The sequence below is a fragment of the Leuciscus leuciscus genome (assembly GCF_965113295.1).
Source record: "Leuciscus leuciscus genome assembly, chromosome: 1".
Lineage (NCBI taxonomy): Eukaryota > Metazoa > Chordata > Actinopteri > Cypriniformes > Leuciscidae > Leuciscus > Leuciscus leuciscus.
Genome location: NC_138725.1, coordinates 4,282,186 through 4,300,528, shown reverse-complemented (window position 1 = coordinate 4,300,528; position 18,343 = coordinate 4,282,186). Strand labels below are relative to the sequence as shown.

The 18,343-nt window shown below is 40.9% G+C and overlaps 1 protein-coding gene across 1 annotated transcript; it reads left to right on the top strand.

Annotated features, from left to right (window-relative positions):
- Positions 1–5,604: 5,604 nt before the first annotated feature.
- LOC309509657 (alpha-2-macroglobulin-like protein 1) lies at positions 5,605–18,106 on the top strand. The gene is made up of 34 exons (XM_082184421.1): positions 5,605–5,726; positions 6,264–6,444; positions 6,508–6,664; positions 6,782–6,834; positions 6,968–6,988; positions 7,085–7,250; positions 7,326–7,410; positions 7,487–7,601; positions 7,675–7,795; positions 7,895–8,004; positions 8,079–8,246; positions 8,342–8,563; positions 8,648–8,860; positions 8,940–9,089; positions 9,321–9,470; positions 9,559–9,634; positions 11,925–12,018; positions 12,100–12,325; positions 12,407–12,530; positions 12,601–12,722; positions 12,801–12,852; positions 12,947–13,030; positions 13,117–13,293; positions 13,404–13,479; positions 13,565–13,721; positions 13,796–13,870; positions 13,957–14,119; positions 14,197–14,381; positions 14,451–14,672; positions 14,760–14,881; positions 17,503–17,584; positions 17,670–17,753; positions 17,826–17,931; positions 18,009–18,106. Exons 1-34 carry the CDS (start codon positions 5,647–5,649, stop codon positions 18,047–18,049), a joined length of 4,260 nt encoding a protein of 1,419 aa, XP_082040547.1. The 5' UTR covers positions 5,605–5,646; the 3' UTR covers positions 18,050–18,106.
- The last annotated feature ends 237 nt before the right edge of the window (positions 18,107–18,343 follow it).

Below are 18,343 nucleotides of genomic sequence, written 5' to 3'. Positions count from 1 at the left end.
GACAGTCTGTCTGGGCCGACTTTCCTGTGGCCCGGTATATGCGAGGCTCTCAGCGAGCGCAACCAGTGATGGGCCCACACGAGAAGGCGTTCTGTCAGTTTGCAGAGGTTCCTGGATCTGACACCGCCCCGGTGATTAACGTAGGACACCACGGACATGTTGTCCGTGCGAACCAGTACGTGGTGGCCCCGCAGGTGTGGGAGGAAGTGCTTCAGGGCATTCTCGACCGCTATCATCTCTAGACAGTTTATGTGAAGGCTTTTCTCCCGGTCTGACCAGAGGCCATAAGCCGGTCTGCCCTCGAAAAGAGCGCCCCAACCGAGGTTAAAGGCGTCCGTCGAGATCAGCTTTTGGTACGAGACAACTCCCATTGTCACTCCCAACTGGTACCATTCAGCTGCTATCCAGGGCTGCAGAGCTGAAACGCAGTTCTGAGTCACTCTGATTCGCGAGCCGCCGGCAGCCCAGGCTCGGTGAGGCACTCGTTCATAGACAGTACGCAGTAGACCCAGCCCGAGCACTGCTGCAGCTGTCGCCATATAGCCCAGCATTCTCTGAAATCTTTTCAGAGGAACAACGCTGGAAAGACGCCGCCAGGTGCCGAACACAACGCGTGCGCTGTGTCGACAAGCGGGCCGTCATAACCACAGAGTCCAGCTCTATTCCCAGAAAAGAGGTTGACTCTTTTGTGAGCTCTTGGAGCTCCAGTGAGCTCTTGGTCCAGTTGACCGTGAGACCCAGGCTTTCCAGATGGCTGAGAAGCACTGTTCTGTAAGATTTGAGTTCTCTCTCTGACTGTGCCAAAATCAGCCAATCGTCCAAATAGTCCAAGATTTGGTACCCTGACTTCTCAGGGGAGGGAGGGCCGCGTCCATGCACTTTGTGAATGTACGGGGTGCTAAAGACAGGCCGAATGGCAGGACGGTGTATTGAAATACCTGACCGTCGAAGGCGAATCTCGAGAATGGCCTGTGACGGAGTATAATCTGAATCTAAACCAGTCCCTCGGGTGAATTTGCGCGAGGATTTGTCTGGTTGTGAGCATTTTGAATGGCCGTCTCATGAGAGCTTTGTTCAAATATCTCAGATCTAAGATAGGTCTGAGAGCTCCGTCCTTCTTGGGTACGAGGAAGTAACGACTGTAAAAGCCTGACTCGCTCAGAGAAGGATGTACCGGTTCTATCGCCCCCTTGCACAGCAGCTTTGCTATTTCTGCTCGAAGTAGGTGTGCAACTTCCAGATTCACTCTCGTCTCGGTCCGTGCTCGAAAGCGCGGGGGCCGGCGAGCGAACTGTAGTGAATAGCCCTGCTTAACAGTATTCAGCACCCATTCTGACACGCCCGGAATCGCTTCCCATGCTTTTGCATGCATAGTCAAGTCAAGTCAAGTCAAGTCAAGTTTATTTATATAGCGCTTTTCACAACATAGGTTGTATCAAAGCAGCTTCACAGTAATAAATTAAAACAATACATCAATGTTTGTTTCTAGTGGAACGTCCACGTTTGGTAATGCTGATCAATAGTATCGTTGATTGATTAATTAAATTAAATATCCCCAAATATCCCCAACTGAGCAAGCCAAAGGCAACAGTGGCAAGGAACCGAAAAACTCCATCAGGTGACCTAATGGAGAAAAAAAAAAAACCTTGGGAGAACCCAGGCTCAGTCGGGGGCCAGTTCTCCTCTGGCGTTTATGAACTAGAGGTCAGATTTACCTGTCAGATTAAAATAATTATATGAATGCCTGGCTGAAGAGATGCGTCTTTAATCTAGTTTTAAACTGGGAGAGCGAGTCTGAGCAACGAACAGTATCAGGAAGGCTATTCCAGAGTTTTGGAGCTAAATGTGAAAATGCTCTCCCTCCTTTGGTGGATCTGGATATCCTAGGTATGACCAAAAGCCTCGAATTTAGTGATCTTAATGAGCGCGATGGATTATAGGGTGATAGAAGATCGGTTAAATAGACTGGAGCTAAGCCGTTTAGGGCTTTATAAGTCAGTAGCAATACCTTGTAATTAATACGGAACTTTATAGGTAACCAATGTAGTGATGATAAAATTGGTGTTATATGATCATATTTTCTTGATCTAGTAAGAACTCTAGCAGCTGCATTTTGGACTAACTGTAGCTTGTTTAATGAGGACGCAGGACAACCGGCCAACAAAGCATTACAGTAATCTAGTCTCGAGGTCATGAATGCATGAACTAACTTTTCTGCATCAGAAACAGATAGCATATTACGTAGCTTAGCAATGTTTCTAAGGTGGAAAAAGGCTGTTCTTGTAACATATGAAATATGATTTTCAAAAGACAGGTTGCAGTCTAATATAACACCCAGGTCTTTTACTGTAGAGGATGAAGTAACAGGACATCCTACTATGTTAAAGTTATATTGTGAGAGGTTTTGTGGGCGGTTTTTTGAACCGATGATTAGTACCTCTGTCTTGTCTGAATTTAATAAAAGAAAATTGCACGTCATCCAATCTTTTATATCTTTAACACACTCTGTCAATTTGGATAATTTAGCGTTTTCATCTGGCCGTGATGAAATATAGATTTGAGTGTCATCAGCATAACAATGGAAACTAATTCCATGTTTCCTTATAATATTTCCAAGTGGCAGCATATATATTGAGAATAATAGAGGGCCTAACACAGATCCCTGCGGCACTCCATAGTTTACTGGAGTTATGATCGATTTTTCTCCATTTAAATAAACAAAATGGTAGCGGTCAGATAAATACGATCTAAACCAGCTTAATGCTTGTCCTTGAACACCAGTATAATTTTGTAGTCGATCTAAGAGTATTGTATGATCTATAGTATCAAACGCAGCACTAAGATCAAGTAAAACTAATATTGAGATACAGCCTTGGTCAGAAGCTAAAAGTAAATCATTTGTGATTTTAACGAGCGCAGTTTCAGTGCTATGATGCGGTCTGAATCCTGACTGAAACTTTTCATAGATGTCATTTTCTTGCAAGAAAGAGCCTAGTTGAGCGGACACAACTTTTTCTAGTATTTTAGACATAAAAGGTAGATTTGAAATGGGTCTATAATTTGCTAGATTATGTGGATCTAATTGTGGTTTCTTAATGAGAGGTTTTATAACTGCCAGTTTAAATGTTCTTGGAACATGACCTAAAGATAAAGATGAGTTAATAATATTGAGGAGAGGCTCTTCCACTATAGGTAACACTTCTTTCAATAGTTTAGTTGGTATAGAATCTAGTAAACATGTTGTTGTTTTAGATGAAGTGATAAGTTTATTTAACTCTTTTTGTTCTATAGTTGTAAAGCTCTGTAATTGTTCTTGCGGGGTGATAATTGAGGCTAAATTATAAGGCGCGATTGAAGATTGAACATTTACAATTGTGGTTCTGATGTTTTCTATTTTCTCAGTGAAGAACTTCATAAAATCATTACTACTAAACTGTAACGGGATATTTTGTTCGGGTGACATCTGTTTATTTGTTAGTCTAGCCACGGTGTTAAATAAAAACCTTGGATTATTTTGGTTATTTTCTATTAGTTTGCGGAGATGCTCAGCCCTGGCCGCTTTTAGGGCCTTTTTATAACGTGACATACTGTCTTTCCACGTGATTCTAAAGACCTCTAAATTAGTTTGTTTCCATTTACGCTCTAAAATTCGGGTTTCTCTCTTTAGAACATGCGTAGTATTGTTGTACCACGGTGCTTTAATTTTCTCTCTGACCTTTTTGAATCTAATAGGTGCAACAACATCCAATGTTCTAGAGAGAATGGTGCTCATAGTGCTAGTTAGTTCTTCTAGTTCATCTGTTTGTTTGGGTTCAGGCAGCAGCTGAGACAAATCAGATAAGCAATTCGAGAAATTATCTATGGTGGATGGAAGGATTGTTCTGCCTGGTTGATAACGCGGCGCCGCATGACATATTACAGCAGTACGCAATATGCAAGTTACCATGTAATGGTCAGTGACTTCATCACTTTGCGGTATAATATCTATATCGGTTGGATTGGTTCCATGTGATATAATTAAATCGAGTGTATGATTAAGACGATGAGTTGGTCCGGTGACGTTTTGCTTGACCCCAAATTAATTTAATAAATCTGTAAACGCAGCCCCTAACGCATCATTTGGATTATCTACGTGTATGTTAAAATCTCCAACAATTAATGCTTTATCGACATTGACTAATAGGTCTGAGAGAAAATCTGCAAACTCTTGTAGGAAATCAGCGTAAGGCCCAGGCGGTCTATATACGGTAGCCAAGGCTAGAGATAATAGGGATGTTTTTCTAACATCTAAGAGCGTAACATTTAGTACAGACGGGGCTCATGCTTGTAGGAGTATCCAGGAGGAGCAGACTCATTTAGACCGAAATAATCATTTGGTTTAAGCCAGGTTTCAGTAAGGCAAAGTACATCGAAGCTATTATCTGTGACTATTTCATTTACAATAACTGCCTTAGGTGTGAGTGATCTAATGTTTAGAAGACCTAGCTTTAGAAATTGTTTTTGTTTACTAATAGCAACATTTTCTGTTTTAATAACAATTAGATTTTTCCTAGATCCTGCAGTGGATTTATTATTTGATCTCACTAAACGAGGAATAGACACGGTTTCTATGCAATATTCTACACTAGTATTTATATCAGTTAAATTGGTGCAGCAGAGACTATGATTTGGACTTTTGGTTAGTAGTCAAAAGGTATTTAACATTTTGGAGATGTTATCCGACAGAAGATCTGCTCCGAATCTGCTTGGGTGTAAGCCATCAGCACGGAAAAGCCTAGGACGCTCCCAAAACAGATTCCAATTATTTACAAAGAGCAGTTTCTGCTCATTGCACCTCACAATCAGAGAGGAACTGCAACCAGTTCAGAAGCCGGAAGTGTACTGAGAGTGAAACTTCTCGCCTTATTAGACATTCTCTGATGTTACTCATGTATCGCAAAACATTATTGGATAATTCTTATAATTGACATTTCTCTGGGCCAATCGGAATCTTAGCACTTTTTCTCTTGGCCAATCGGAATCTTAGCACTTGCGTCAGAATCTTGAAGCACACAGCGTCAACTGAGCTCACCATTGGATGAGACGCCTGGCTACCGTGTGAGTCTAATGTAAACTCACGCATCGCGCATGACATGTCCAATTCGCGAACTAATGACTCCTTTGAACCGATTCATTTTAATGAATGGTTAAAACAACTCATCTTTCCAACTCAGGAGATGTCTGAATCGGTGTTTAACTAATCAGTAACACTTTACAATAAGGTTCTATTTATTACATAAAAAGTACAGTTTGCTTACTCAAGCTTAAGCTTTAAAATAAATAAAACCACTTGTTTGTTTTTTTGAAAAGCATATGACTACATTTTTCCACACAGTGCTATCAAGAATCTTAGCTGTGCAGAATTTGCCAATTTCAAACAAGCCTAGAGTTGGCAACCCTGTGATTAATTACTGTGGCTCCGCCCTAAAGATGTCCAGATTGCCTGTGAGAGCTAAATCAAGCTGTTATGAATCATAAATAACGCTGGCAACAGTGCAGCTGATTTAGGGTTAAGTTGTAGCGCAGTGTGGATCTTAATAGAAGTGCTGCAGGGTTTTTTTTGAAAGAGACTCTTGATTTCTGTCTAGCCTTGGATGATTGCTCTTCATGGCTGTGAGGGAGATATGTGTTTGGAAAGGGCTCATTTTAGCCCTTTTCCTCTTTGCTGTTGATGGACAGAAAAGGCCGTAAGTACTATGGGCTTTGAAGTGAAAAGTGGCCTAATGTCTAATCTATGCTGAATGATGCAGTTGTAAAGATGGCAAAATGAAGCACCAAAGCATTAAATGTTTAAGTTCATTAATCATGTTGTACTCGTTCCCATCTAGTGTTCAAATGATGAATGGGACCAACCAAACTATTCATTAACACTTGTTTTTTTATATAAGTCCCTGTTGAATGGAGTTTGTGTGCTGTTGGAGTTATTGTTCCTCAAATATATTGCTGTACAAAAATGGCTGTATTGTGCTCTTATTTTGGGACCATGGCACATTGTTGTTAAATCAGAGGGTTTCCCGTGTGTGTGTGGGTTTTTTTATTTATTTATTTTTTACGTTTGGTACTTCAACCCACTCTCTGATGGAGATAACCACTTTGGCTTATTTTTGATGCACAGACCTGGCAACCCTGTGGCAGCCACTTTCTGTGGATGTTCAACCAACATGTAAATGTTTTGACCTGATTCCCTTTGGTCTCTGAACCTAAACTTCATGATGTTTACACAGGTTATTCATGGTGACTTTCCCTGCAGTGATTGAAACTGGATCTGATGCCAAATTGTGTGCAAGTCTTCTGAAACCCCAAGAGAGTCTCACAATGACAGTTTCTCTGCTTGATGACAAAAGGATAACTCGACTTGTGCAGCAAGTTTCTTCAAAGCCATTTCATCAGTGCTTTAGTTTCCAGGTCTGTTGTCATGAGACTTTTTCTTTTCTTTTTTTTTGTCTGAGTTAACTGAGTTGTCCACAGGCTCCTCAAGTAGATGGAGAATCTGTGCAGATGCTGAAGGTAGATGTTCAAGGGAAGGTCTTCAAAGCGACTGAAGAGAGAAAAGTCATGTTCAGACGTTACCTGCCTTTGACCTTCATCCAGACAGACAAACCCATCTACAATCCAGGACAAACAGGTGAGCTGTGATTGTCCCTTGGTTTAATATTAGAGGTGTATATAGTCCAGTACGCTACAAGTTCTGATTGTCTACAAGTGCATTATGCAAATAATATGAGTTTATCTGTCTTTGCAGTGAATTTCAGAGTTGTCACCATGGATGCCAAATTTGTGCCACTTGATCAGATGGTAAGGTCTGGCCATGAACAAATTGCAAATTTATTGCAGGTTATTTTTACGTGCACAGTTTTGCAGTTCTCTTCAATGATTGCTGCAATAGTGTCTATTTTAAATGCTTAATATTCCTGTCTTTGTCTTTCAGTACAATCTGGTGGTTGTGGAGGTGAGAATTTGTTCTGGTCCGAGTCTTTGAATGGAGCCACTGCCACTTTCTGTACATTTTGTTTGCCGTTTTATAAGCTGTTCATTGTTTTAATAGGACAATAATAATAACCGCATTGGTCAGTGGACAAACGTTTCCTCAACGGAGTGGATATTGCAGCTTTCTCACAAGTTAAACCCAGAGGCTCAGATGGGGATGTACACACTAAAGGCTTTTATTGGCGACCAAATGATCTCCCATGTTTTTGAAGTGAAAAAATATGGTAAGTTATTGTGAATGATGTGCAACAGTTCAGAGACAGATCTGAGGTCTTACAGCGTTTTTATTTCTGGTTTAGTTTTGCCCAAGTTTGACGTGACTGTAAACGCACCACAGACGTACAGCGTTGCAGATGTGGGACTGAAAGTCGAGGCTTGTGCCAAGTGAGTGAAACGTACAGATATTATCTTGTCTTGGGGTTGGTCAGTTCTTAATTTTGTCCCTTGTGATGTTTCCCAGATACACGTATGGCAAACCTGTACCCGGTCTAGCCTTGGTGGAAGTGTGCCGTGATCCTTTTCCATTCGTTGTGGTTCCTGATGTGACCCGTCGTTGCCTGACTAAAACTGCAAAGGTTTGACTCCTGCCTTACAGTGGAGGGTTTTTCTTGTGCTTGACTTTAATGTGACTCTTTGTTCTGTTACCAGATGAATGCCACAGGCTGTGCCTCCCTTAGCGTCGCTACATCAGTGTTTTTCAACACTGAATTTGAAAATAATATGCAAGATACTTTTCTTGTAAATGTGAATGTCACTGAGGTGGGAACAGGTGAGCTTTTGGCTGATCTGAACCAATGGTACTTGCTTTAAAGTTTGTTTGCAGTTCTCTTTTTTTATTTTTTTATATTGTATCTCTCCACCCCCCCAGATGTAGTCATGTCAAAATCTGCAACAGTGTCCATTACATTTGAAGTCGGCAGAGTTATATTTTTGGACATCCCAGAATATTTTGAACCTGGATCAATGATTAATGGGAAGGCAAGTATAATTAATTCCTTGTTGCAGAAGCCTTCACATTGGTTCCCTTTCCTAACCTTGATCATTCCCAAAAGATCTCAGTGTCTCGTTTTGATGGAACTCCAATCGCAAACAAAGCGGTTTATCTCCTGGATAACAGCTGGCCCAACAAACTGCTGCTGAATCTGACCACAAACCAGAAAGGACTGGCCTCATTCTCCCTCAGCGCTGCTAGTCTTCCTAAAGCCGCTCTGAATCTGGTGGTACGATTTGCTCTGTGTTTTGTGAAGTGTTGACTCCGATCTCTGTAGATCTCAATTTCTCTCGCAAGAAACCAATTCCATTCGTTGTTCCCCAGGCAAGTGCTACTCCAGCGGTTGTCAATGGTTACAAATCGCCATACTTCACTACAGATACAAGGGTTGTTCGGCTTCTCCAACCTGATTCTCCTAACAACCCATCTAGTGAACTGACTATAGTGAAGCTTGAGCAGCCACTCAAATGTGGTGCTGCGTTTCCAGTGACCGTGAAGTATTCTTTTGGAGAGACTGGTGACTACAGCGTTGACATCATCTATATGGTGAGTGGATATCAGGTTTTTTTATTTTTTTTTATAATCATTGCTCTCGACTGTTTATGCACCCACTTGTTTTGTGTTTGTCAGGTCTTGTCCAGAGGATTGATCGTCCTCCATGGATTTCAGACGGTCAAAGCGAGGGCTTCTAATACAGTCACGAGCGGCTCGGTGTCTTTCCAGCTGTCTGTCAGTGTCGATATGGCTCCAGTAGTGCAGATTCTGGTCTACTGTGTTCTGCCCAGTGAGAATGTTGTTGTTGGTAGTGCGTCGTTTGAAACCGAAATGTGTCTCCGAAACAAAGTATGATGTGCATTAGCACTTTTTTGGCTTTAAGTGGGGTATGATGACGTGTCCTAAAGCGTGTTGGTCCTTGTTCCAGGTGTCTCTACAGTTCTCTCCTGCTACGGCCGTTCCTGCTGAGGGAAATGTTCTGACTGTCTCTGCTCAAGCAGGATCTCTGTGTGGCATCAGTGCTGTAGATCAGAGCATCTGGATCTTGGAGCCAGGAAGACGTCTGAGTGCGAAAATGGTATCCTTGTGCAGTTGATTTAAAATTCTTGTTGGCTTTGACTGACATTCAGGTTCAGCTTTAGAATTTGAGTAATGCTGAGAGAAATTGAACAAACCTATTCTGTTATGATTATAGCAGTTTTAGTGTACATCTTAACATACATTTATGTACTCTGTGACATAACATTCCAAACAGTAATGAATTTTGTTCAACATTTTTTCAAAAGTGACCTTTTTTTCATGGTTTCAGGTGTTTGACTTGCTCCCGGTGCGATCACTATCAGGTTACCCAAACAGCGTTCAGGATGAACCAGAGTGTCTAGGTTTTCGACCACGTCTAGCTTTTGACATAGATCCTGCCTACACTTCTCCTACAAATCAAGTGTACACAACCTTCAAGGTAGAAAACTGTATTTTGTGACTACATGGTCACAAACTGAGTCATTGACTTTAAATCTGTCTTGTGTTTTGACTTGTCTCTCTGACAGAGCCTGGGAATGAAGATCGCAACAAATCTCGCTGTACAAGCCCCTCCGTGCCCGCTGTATCGCAGATTCCCAGATGGTAGGTCTATGCAGAGAGGCTGTTCTTTCAGTGAAAAATTCTGCATGACTTGGTGAACTTGCATTCAGTTATGTGAGGATTACCTTATGAAAAAGTATACTTGAGTGATGTCCAAGTGTATTTAAGTATACGTTATGTAGTACATATACTGTCAATATGTACTAGTAGTAAACTTGTAAGTGTACTATTTTAATACCGCTTGGGACTAAATTGGCCCACTTTTAGAATATAAAAGTGTTTAAGTGTAAGAGTAGTAAACTAAGTGCACAACTAGTTCACAATTGCGTTTCTCATTTGTACTGCAAGTGAATTTATGGGTATACTAGTAGTTTACGAATTTAATACATGTAACCATTTTTTAGTTTATGAAAGTACACTTTGAAGTATACTCGGTAAACTAGTTTAGTAGTTTTATACTAGTTATTTAAGTGAATTTAACATCATACTTGTAGTTTACTAATTTTATATTTTTGCTCTTTCGGTGCTAAGCTACTAGTTTAGTAGTTGTATACTGCAAGTTTTTTGGAGCACCTAGCTTGCAGAGAGAGAAGGGGGGAGGACTCGATAATGATCTCTCTGAAGCTTTCCCTAAGTGACTCGTGGGGACAGGTCTGTTGTTCTGGAGACCCTCAGCGGGCCCATAAAAGGTGTCGGGGCAATTTGGCACAGACTTTCTGGCGTTAGGCCCTGATTTGCATCTGAGTCAGGAGGTTGAAGCTTTAGGAGTCTTTAGAAATGTGTTCATTGTTTGCAGAAAGAATCATGATTCTAGTCCATGCGCTACAGTAAGTTTCATAAAGGGAACATTTTAAACGGTTGAATCTTATTTTTGCCAAAGACTGTGCCTTGATCAGGTTCAGAACGATGATCAAAACACAGTTGGAGTCCAACACCCCAAAAGCTTCAGTTGCTTTCTTTTCATGGGTTATGCTTCATTTCATTTGGAAATATTAAGCAGTTTTGATTTACACGCCGTTTAATGTTTGATCACATTATCTTACATTTGCGTGAGCAATCTTCTATCACTTGTTTCAGCTTCTATGTTTTGATCCGGAGATTCTGTACTAGATGTGTCATAGCGCCCCCTACCATATAACAGTGAAAACATGGACAGCTGGAATTCAGTCAATGGTGGGGAAAGAGTAAAGTAGAAGTTAATTCCTATACACTACCAGTGGACTAGCCTACACAAAAAATCAGATACGCAGCATTAGAAATGTTTTATATCAATATTTTCTAACAATGTAAGTTTCATAAGACTGTATATGAAAAACGATGTAAAATTATATTTAATGGGCTACTTGATCAAGAGTTCAAACAACTAGGATACTTAATTATACTTTTGTATATCTCGATCAAAAGATTGAGTACAAGTACAGGCCAAATATACGTTTCTCTCAGTACAAGTCAAGTACACATGTAACTAAGTATATTTGAGAAGTGTATATAAAATGTAGACTGAAAGTATGCTTTCTTATTTTTAGTTGAAAATAAGTATACTAATAGCACACTTAGGCGGCGTTCACATATCGCGCCTAAAAACGCATAGAAAACGCTAGGCGCGCCGCGTTCTCCTTTTTCCAAAGCGCTCGGGTGGTTGCGCTCCGGAGGCGTCTGTCGTTGCTAAGCTTGGTTCTTGTCACGTGACCTGCGGTGCGCTCGCGGCATTCTTAAAAGTTGAGATGTTTTTATCTCGATGCGGCGCGGACGCGCTTGGAAAAAACGAGCGCGTCGCACCGCGTCACTTCCATTATGAGCGCGCATACCGCGCGCCTACATTTGAAATAACGAACTTGCGCGCGCAAAAGACGCGATATGTGAACAGGCCCTTAAACATTTTTTTTGTAAGGGTTATCACTGTTCAACATCAGGTTCAGTTTCTTATTTTATTTACTATTCCACCCGAAAGCTTGATGCTATCTGAACATGTTAGTTTATAAGACAGAGTGTAATGTTTTTTAAAAAAGTATTTATTAAGCTACTCAAACAAAATAGTAAACAAGTACAAGCCAAGAATACTTAATTATACTTTAAGTAGCCTATATCTCGATCAACAAGTATAGGCCAATTTGAAGTGTATTTCTGAGAAGTACATACAAAGTATACTTTTTAGTTTAAAAGTATACTAATAGCGCACTAATAAACCTTTTTTTGTGAGGGTACTACTTGTGGATCAACAAATTGTTGGGTGTTTTAATCATTTCCATAAATGCAATAAGAGGGGCAGTTATGAACCCTGTTTATTCTGCAGATACTAAGACAGTTTGGTGTAAAATTGCTTGTCTTTCAGTGGTGGTTTTGAATGGACCCGACACTTCCTCTTTTGAAGTGACTGTCAGGACTTACTTTCCAGAAACATGGCTCTGGCAGCTTGCTCGTGTGGGGTTCGTGAAGCATCTTGTTCCTTCTAAAGCTACTTGCGCAGTTTTTCTCCCTGTTCCCCTTATTTTTCTCCTGTCTTTCAGAAACACTGGATCAACACGAGTTCCCCTCACTGTTCCTGACACCATCACCACATGGGAGACTGAGGCGTTCTGCCTGTCTTCAAAAGGTTTTGGTCTGGCTCCTCCTGCTCTGCTGACAGTCTTCCAGCCCTTCTTCCTGGAGCTCTCCCTGCCATACTCCATTGTCCGTGGGGAGTCTTTTGAGCTGAAGGCCACAGTCTTCAGCTATCTGTCCAAGTGCATCATGGTCTGCCATGGTTTCTTTTATAATTCATCTGTATAGAGAAGGTCATGTGTCTTTGCTCCATGTGTTCTGTTTCATTGGCAGGTTAAAGTAACTCCAGCTTCATCCACTGCCTTCACTCTTAAACCATATACTGATCCGTATTCATCCTGTCTTTGTGCCAATGGGAGAAAGACCTTCAAATGGATTCTCTCAGCTTCTGTTCTTGGTCAGTTTTGGATCCTCTCTAAATTAAGTGTATATTAAGGGTGTTGCTCACTTCCTGTCTGTCACTGCAGGAACTGTCAATGTGACTGTCAGTGCTTCAGCTGAAGCATCCCAGACCCGATGTGGCACTGAAGTCGTGACTGTGCCTACGAGAGGACGCATCGACGTAGTCATTCGAAGTCTACTTGTCCTGGTAAGTGTTAACTAGCCTTCTGTAGTCTGGTCATGGAGCTCATGCTGCTTTACTGATGTGGTGTTATTGCTTCTATAGCCTGAAGGAGTTGAAAGGACAAACACCCAGAGTTGGTTACTGTGTCCAAAGGGTTTGTTTGCACTCCATGATTCCCAAATACGTTCTCCCTGTATAGCCAAACATTAGCCTAGCTCTAAAATGCTGAGCCCTTCTCTTGTCTGCAGGAAAAGATCTTTCTGAAGACATGACTCTGAGATTTCCAACAAACATGGTTCAAGGATCTGCCAGATGCTCAGTTTCAGTCCTTGGTACTACATTTCATTCAGTAGAAACTGACGTGAAGTTTGGTAGAATAACTGTTTCTGATGTGGGTTTTATGCTTGACCTCTTGTAGGGGACATAATGGGTCGTGCGCTGAAGAATCTAAATGGGTTATTACAGATGCCATCTGGCTGTGGAGAACAGAATATGATCATTCTTGCTCCAAATATTTACATCCTACTGTACCTGAAGGTCACAGGGCAACTCACCGCAGCCATCCGAGAGACTGCCACAGGCTTCCTTCAGAGCGGTATGGATGACCAAATCCACTTTATATATGTAGGAGACTCAATTTCAAGGTAGCTTTGTCCTGCTCTTCCCATTGGACTATCACTTACATGTGCTGTATGATCTAATCAGGATACCAAGGACAACTGAACTTCAGACACAGCGATGGATCATACAGCACATTTGGTTATGATGAATCAAATACATGGTGAGTTTCACACTGTCCTACTGTTGTGTATAATCTGTCGTGGCACAAACAGTTTGTTTACTTTGTCAACCTTTTTCACGACCAGGTTGACTGCCTTTGTCATGAGGTCCTTTGGTCTAGCGAGGCAATTTGTCTTCATTGATCCACATGTCCTGCAGAGTGCAAAGGATTGGCTGATCAGCAAGCAGGGTTCAGACGGCTGTTTCATGCAGCAGGGAACTCTGTACCATAGTGACATGAAGGTGCATTACATGTTTCTAAATGCACTGGACAATGGACTGGTCTTCTAAATCAGTCTCCTTTTCTTTCTTTTAAGGGTGGAGTTGGTGACAGTGTGACCATGACTGCCTACATTGTTGCATCGCTGCTTGAACTAGGTGTCCCCACCACGGTAACCAATCCAGTAGTTGTATAAGCTCCTTGCAGATGACCCTCCTGTTCTGGCTGACTGATATGCGCTTTTTTTTTTTTTTTAAGGATCCTGTCATTACCAACGGTCTGTCATGCTTGAGGCCTGTCGTTGGGAACCTTGGAAACACTTATGTCACGGCTCTGCTGGCCTACACCTTCAGTCTGGCCGGAGAGACCACCACTCGATCACAGCTTTTAACTGCCTTGAACAACCTTGCAATTTCTGAAGGTAAGATTTACCAGCCTCTTGATGTTGATTCATCAGGGTCTTTGGCATCAACTTTCTCACCTCCATCTTATCCTAAGGCACTAAGGTCCATTGGTCTCAGACGACATCTGGTGATACTCTGGCGGTGGAGATCAGCTCTTACGTGTTGCTAGCGGTTCTTGCTGTTCAGCCTCTCACGGCAGCTAATCTGGGTTATGCTAACCGCATTGTCAACTGGCTCGTGGCCCAGCAGAATCCCTATGGAGGGTTTTCCTCCACCCAGGTGCCTCTGACTACCAAACATGAGTGCAATCATTTTAAGGATTTATTTTAATCTTGTACTTGTTTTTAGGACACTGTGGTGGCTCTTCAGGCTCTGTCTGTGTACGCTGCTCAAGTGTTCAGCTTGGACGGCTCCAGCACTGTTACCGTACAGTCCTCAGTAGTAGGAGGAGACTCTTATAGCTTCAAAGTGAATCGGGACAACAGGCTGCTGTATCAGGAGAAGCCACTGAAGAACGTTCCAGGCAAATATAGTGTTAAAGCATCAGGATCCTCTTGTGTGTCTGTGCAGGTCTGTATCTTCATCCCATCTATCTATATTTGTTGTGCACAGCCAAATCTAAATGTGTTTTGTTTGATTTTTCTACTCGTACTATAGGTTGCGTGTTTCTACAACATCCCAACACCCGTTAAAGTCTCCATGACGCTGAGTGTCGAAGCGAAGGTGACTGGAGACTGCCAACCACTTGGAGCCAATCTCATGTTGAAGTTCACTGTGAAGTAAGCCGCATTGTGTCCTGTAACCAACTGATGTTTATGACTCATTAACCGTTTGTCACAGACTCAAGTGTCTTATATCATTGGAATCCTTGGGTCAAGCCGAACAAAAATGGCCTCAAGGATTTCATTTCCGGTATGCAAATTTTTCCGCCATATTGGATTTTGTCCAAAACCTACTTTTGCGAACTAGTCCCTGGTTTTTTGCCCGATCGGAACCAAACCAGTGCAGAAATGTTCACAGGGGTCTGATTATCAATAATTATCGAAAAAAAGTTGAAATTTCGATCCACGGTTGCTAAGGGATGTCAAAACGTTCGAAGGAGGCGGAGCCTATTTTACTAAAATGGCTAACTCGTGAACGAAATGGGATATTTTCACCAAACTCGGTACACATGTGTATGGGTTCAGTTTGGGGTCACAGTAAAAAAATCGCGACGATTGAGCACTAGGTGGCGCTATAACATGAAAAAAACATGAAAAGGGCTATAACCACCTGACCATTAGTCAGATTGACTTGAAAATTGGTATGCAGTGTCTTGGTCCAAGGCCCCATGTATATCTATGAGGACATTGGTGTATCTGAAAAAACATGGCCACCATTGGCCAATGAAGTTTGAGCACCTATTAGACAAGGTTAACGGAGGCCGATCGGAACGAAACTCGATGGGCATGTTCGAGTCATGGCCCTAGAGGTCTGTAAGAATTTTGAAAGAAATCGGCCACTAGTTGGCGCTAACGAGTTTTATGGCTCTGTAATCACGTGGCGTAACACTCATCCACACAATATGCATATCATTTGATAGATCTGCTCATGCTGAACAACTTTGCCTCAAGAACCATTGCTGTCAATCAAACCGTTCATTAATTATTTGCAAATATGTTAAAAGCCTACTTTTGCGAACTAGTCCTAGGTTTTTTACCCGATCGGAACCAGACCAGTCTAGGACAATTTTATGGACTCTCTAGATCAATAATTATCGAAAAAAAGTTGAACTTTTGCATTTGGATGGCTGTAATAGGGTCATTTATAAAATGGGCGTGGCAAAATACATTAAAAAGCCTATAAATCCTAAATGAAAACTCAGAACTTCACAAAAATTGGTGAGCATATGTGACATAACATCATTAACAAGCTTGCCCAATTTTATGGAGATCGGACCAAAGGTGGCGCTATAACTGTTAAAAAGCTTTAAAACCATATATTACCAATGGTAAATTGCCTGCATTGGCTGTAAATGGTCTTTTTAATCTATGATCATATAATTTTCATATAATAATGTTCAAAACTAGTGCAGTACAATTCTCTGGACTCTCTAGATCAGTAATTATCAAAAAAAGTTGAACTACTTCATTTGGATGGCTATAATAGGGTCACATCAAAATGTGGCCTTGACCAAGTGTCCCCGAAAGCTTATATCTTTTAAGATGCTCAGATCTTCTTAAAAACAAGTCAGAACATGTGAAATATCACTCTGAACAAGCATGAAAAATTTCAGACAGATCGGACAAAATTTGACTCTATAACAGTTTAAAAAGGTGAAAATAATATGAATACAATGGCATATTAAGCCAATAAGTGGTATTTTACTGCCCCCTGCTGTTTAAAATAGTTATTTTGTCATATTGTTTCTATAATTCATATTTAGACTTTATAAAATCATTATTTTAACATTTACAATTACATTTAGTCAATCCATCTGTTAAAGTATTAGTGTGTGTGTGTGTAAGCATGCATTATGGAGTTAACATGGAAAGACTGGTTTGCTTTAGTGCAGAAAACTAGTGAAAATCATGAAGATTAAACTGAAACTGAGCCAATAATGGTCTTCTAGTGCCCTCTGCTGGCCATTCTACTTATTAATGAAGTCTTTTGACATGTGCTTTTGAATTCATAATTAGACATTGTAAGTCATAGTAAATAATACTAGAATGTGGTGTATCAAGGTAAATCATGCTAGAACATGGTAAATCATGGTAAACTATGCCAGAACAGGGTAAATCATGGTAAACCATGGTAAATCATGATAAACTATGGTAAATCATGCTAGAATGTGGAAAATCATGCTAAATCATGCTAGAACATGGTAAATCAAGGTAAACTAAGATGAATTTATGGTAAACTATGCTAGAACAGGGTAAATCATGGTAAACCATGGTAAATCATGATAAACTATGGTAAATCATGCTAGAATGTGGTATATCATGGTAAATCATGCTAGAACATGGTAAATCAAGGTAAACTAAGATGAATTCATGGTAAACTATGCTAGAACAGGGTAAATCATGGTAAACCATGGTAAATCACAATAAACTATGGTAAATCATGCTAAAATGTGGTATATCATGGTAAATCATGCTAAAACATGGTAAATCAAAGTAAATGAAGTAAATCATGCTAAATGTGGTATATCATGGTAAATCATGCTAAAACATGGTAAATCAAAGTAAATTAAGATAAAATCATGGTAAACTATGCTATAACATGGTAAATAATGGTAAACCATGGTAAATCATGATAAACTATGGTAAATCATGCTAGAATGTGATATATCATGGTAAATCATGATAAAGGGAAGCTGTGTTCTTGGTCTGGACTAAACCTCTTTTTCACCCTCATTCAGATACAATGGTGTAAAATCAAGCACTAACATGGTTCTAGTTGACATTAAGCTCCTGTCAGGCTTCACGGCAGATGCGTCACTGGTTTGTATTTAAGATGATTTAGAAAGTCCCAAGATGCTTGAAGCTCCTTCAATTGTAATTGTGCAAATGATGATGTTCCCCTCAGCTTGGTTCTTCACCCCAAACGTTTGCCCCACTAGTGGAGCGGGTTGATGTTGAAGATGATCATGTCCTAGTGTATCTGAAAGAGGTGAGACTGGGTATATTACTAGCTGCCATCTTGAGTGTTGTGTATTTGCTGTTCATCCTTTCTGTCTTGTAGGTTCCCAAAGGCGTCCCCATGAGTTACACTCTGCTGCTGAAACAGGTTCTTGCAGTGGAAAATCTCAAGCCAGCAGTCATCAATGTTTATGACTACTATCAGCCAAGTACGCTTTCATCCTAACCATGCTTTGCTCTGGCTGAATTCACTGTTAAATGAGTTCATTTTCTGTTCCTATTTCAGGTGATTCATTTGAGACCACCTACACATCTTCCTGTCCATGATTTGATTCAGTACTGGCTGTAGGACATGTGACTTGAATAAAACCACTATACAACCAGTTCTGTTGCCTCTTGTTGCTGACTGCACTTTTGCACTGCACTTTCCTTGATCTTTTGACAGTTAAGAGTTCATTACACTATAAAATACCCTGTAAGTTTCAAAACTTCCTTATTTCAAAAACTGCCTTTATTGAAACCAGGGCCAGAAAACCAAGGCATCTCAAGTGGAGACTTGTCACCTCACAGGGCAGTTGTAGACTGCCTTTGCAGAATAATATCAATGCCTGTAAGCTTGTT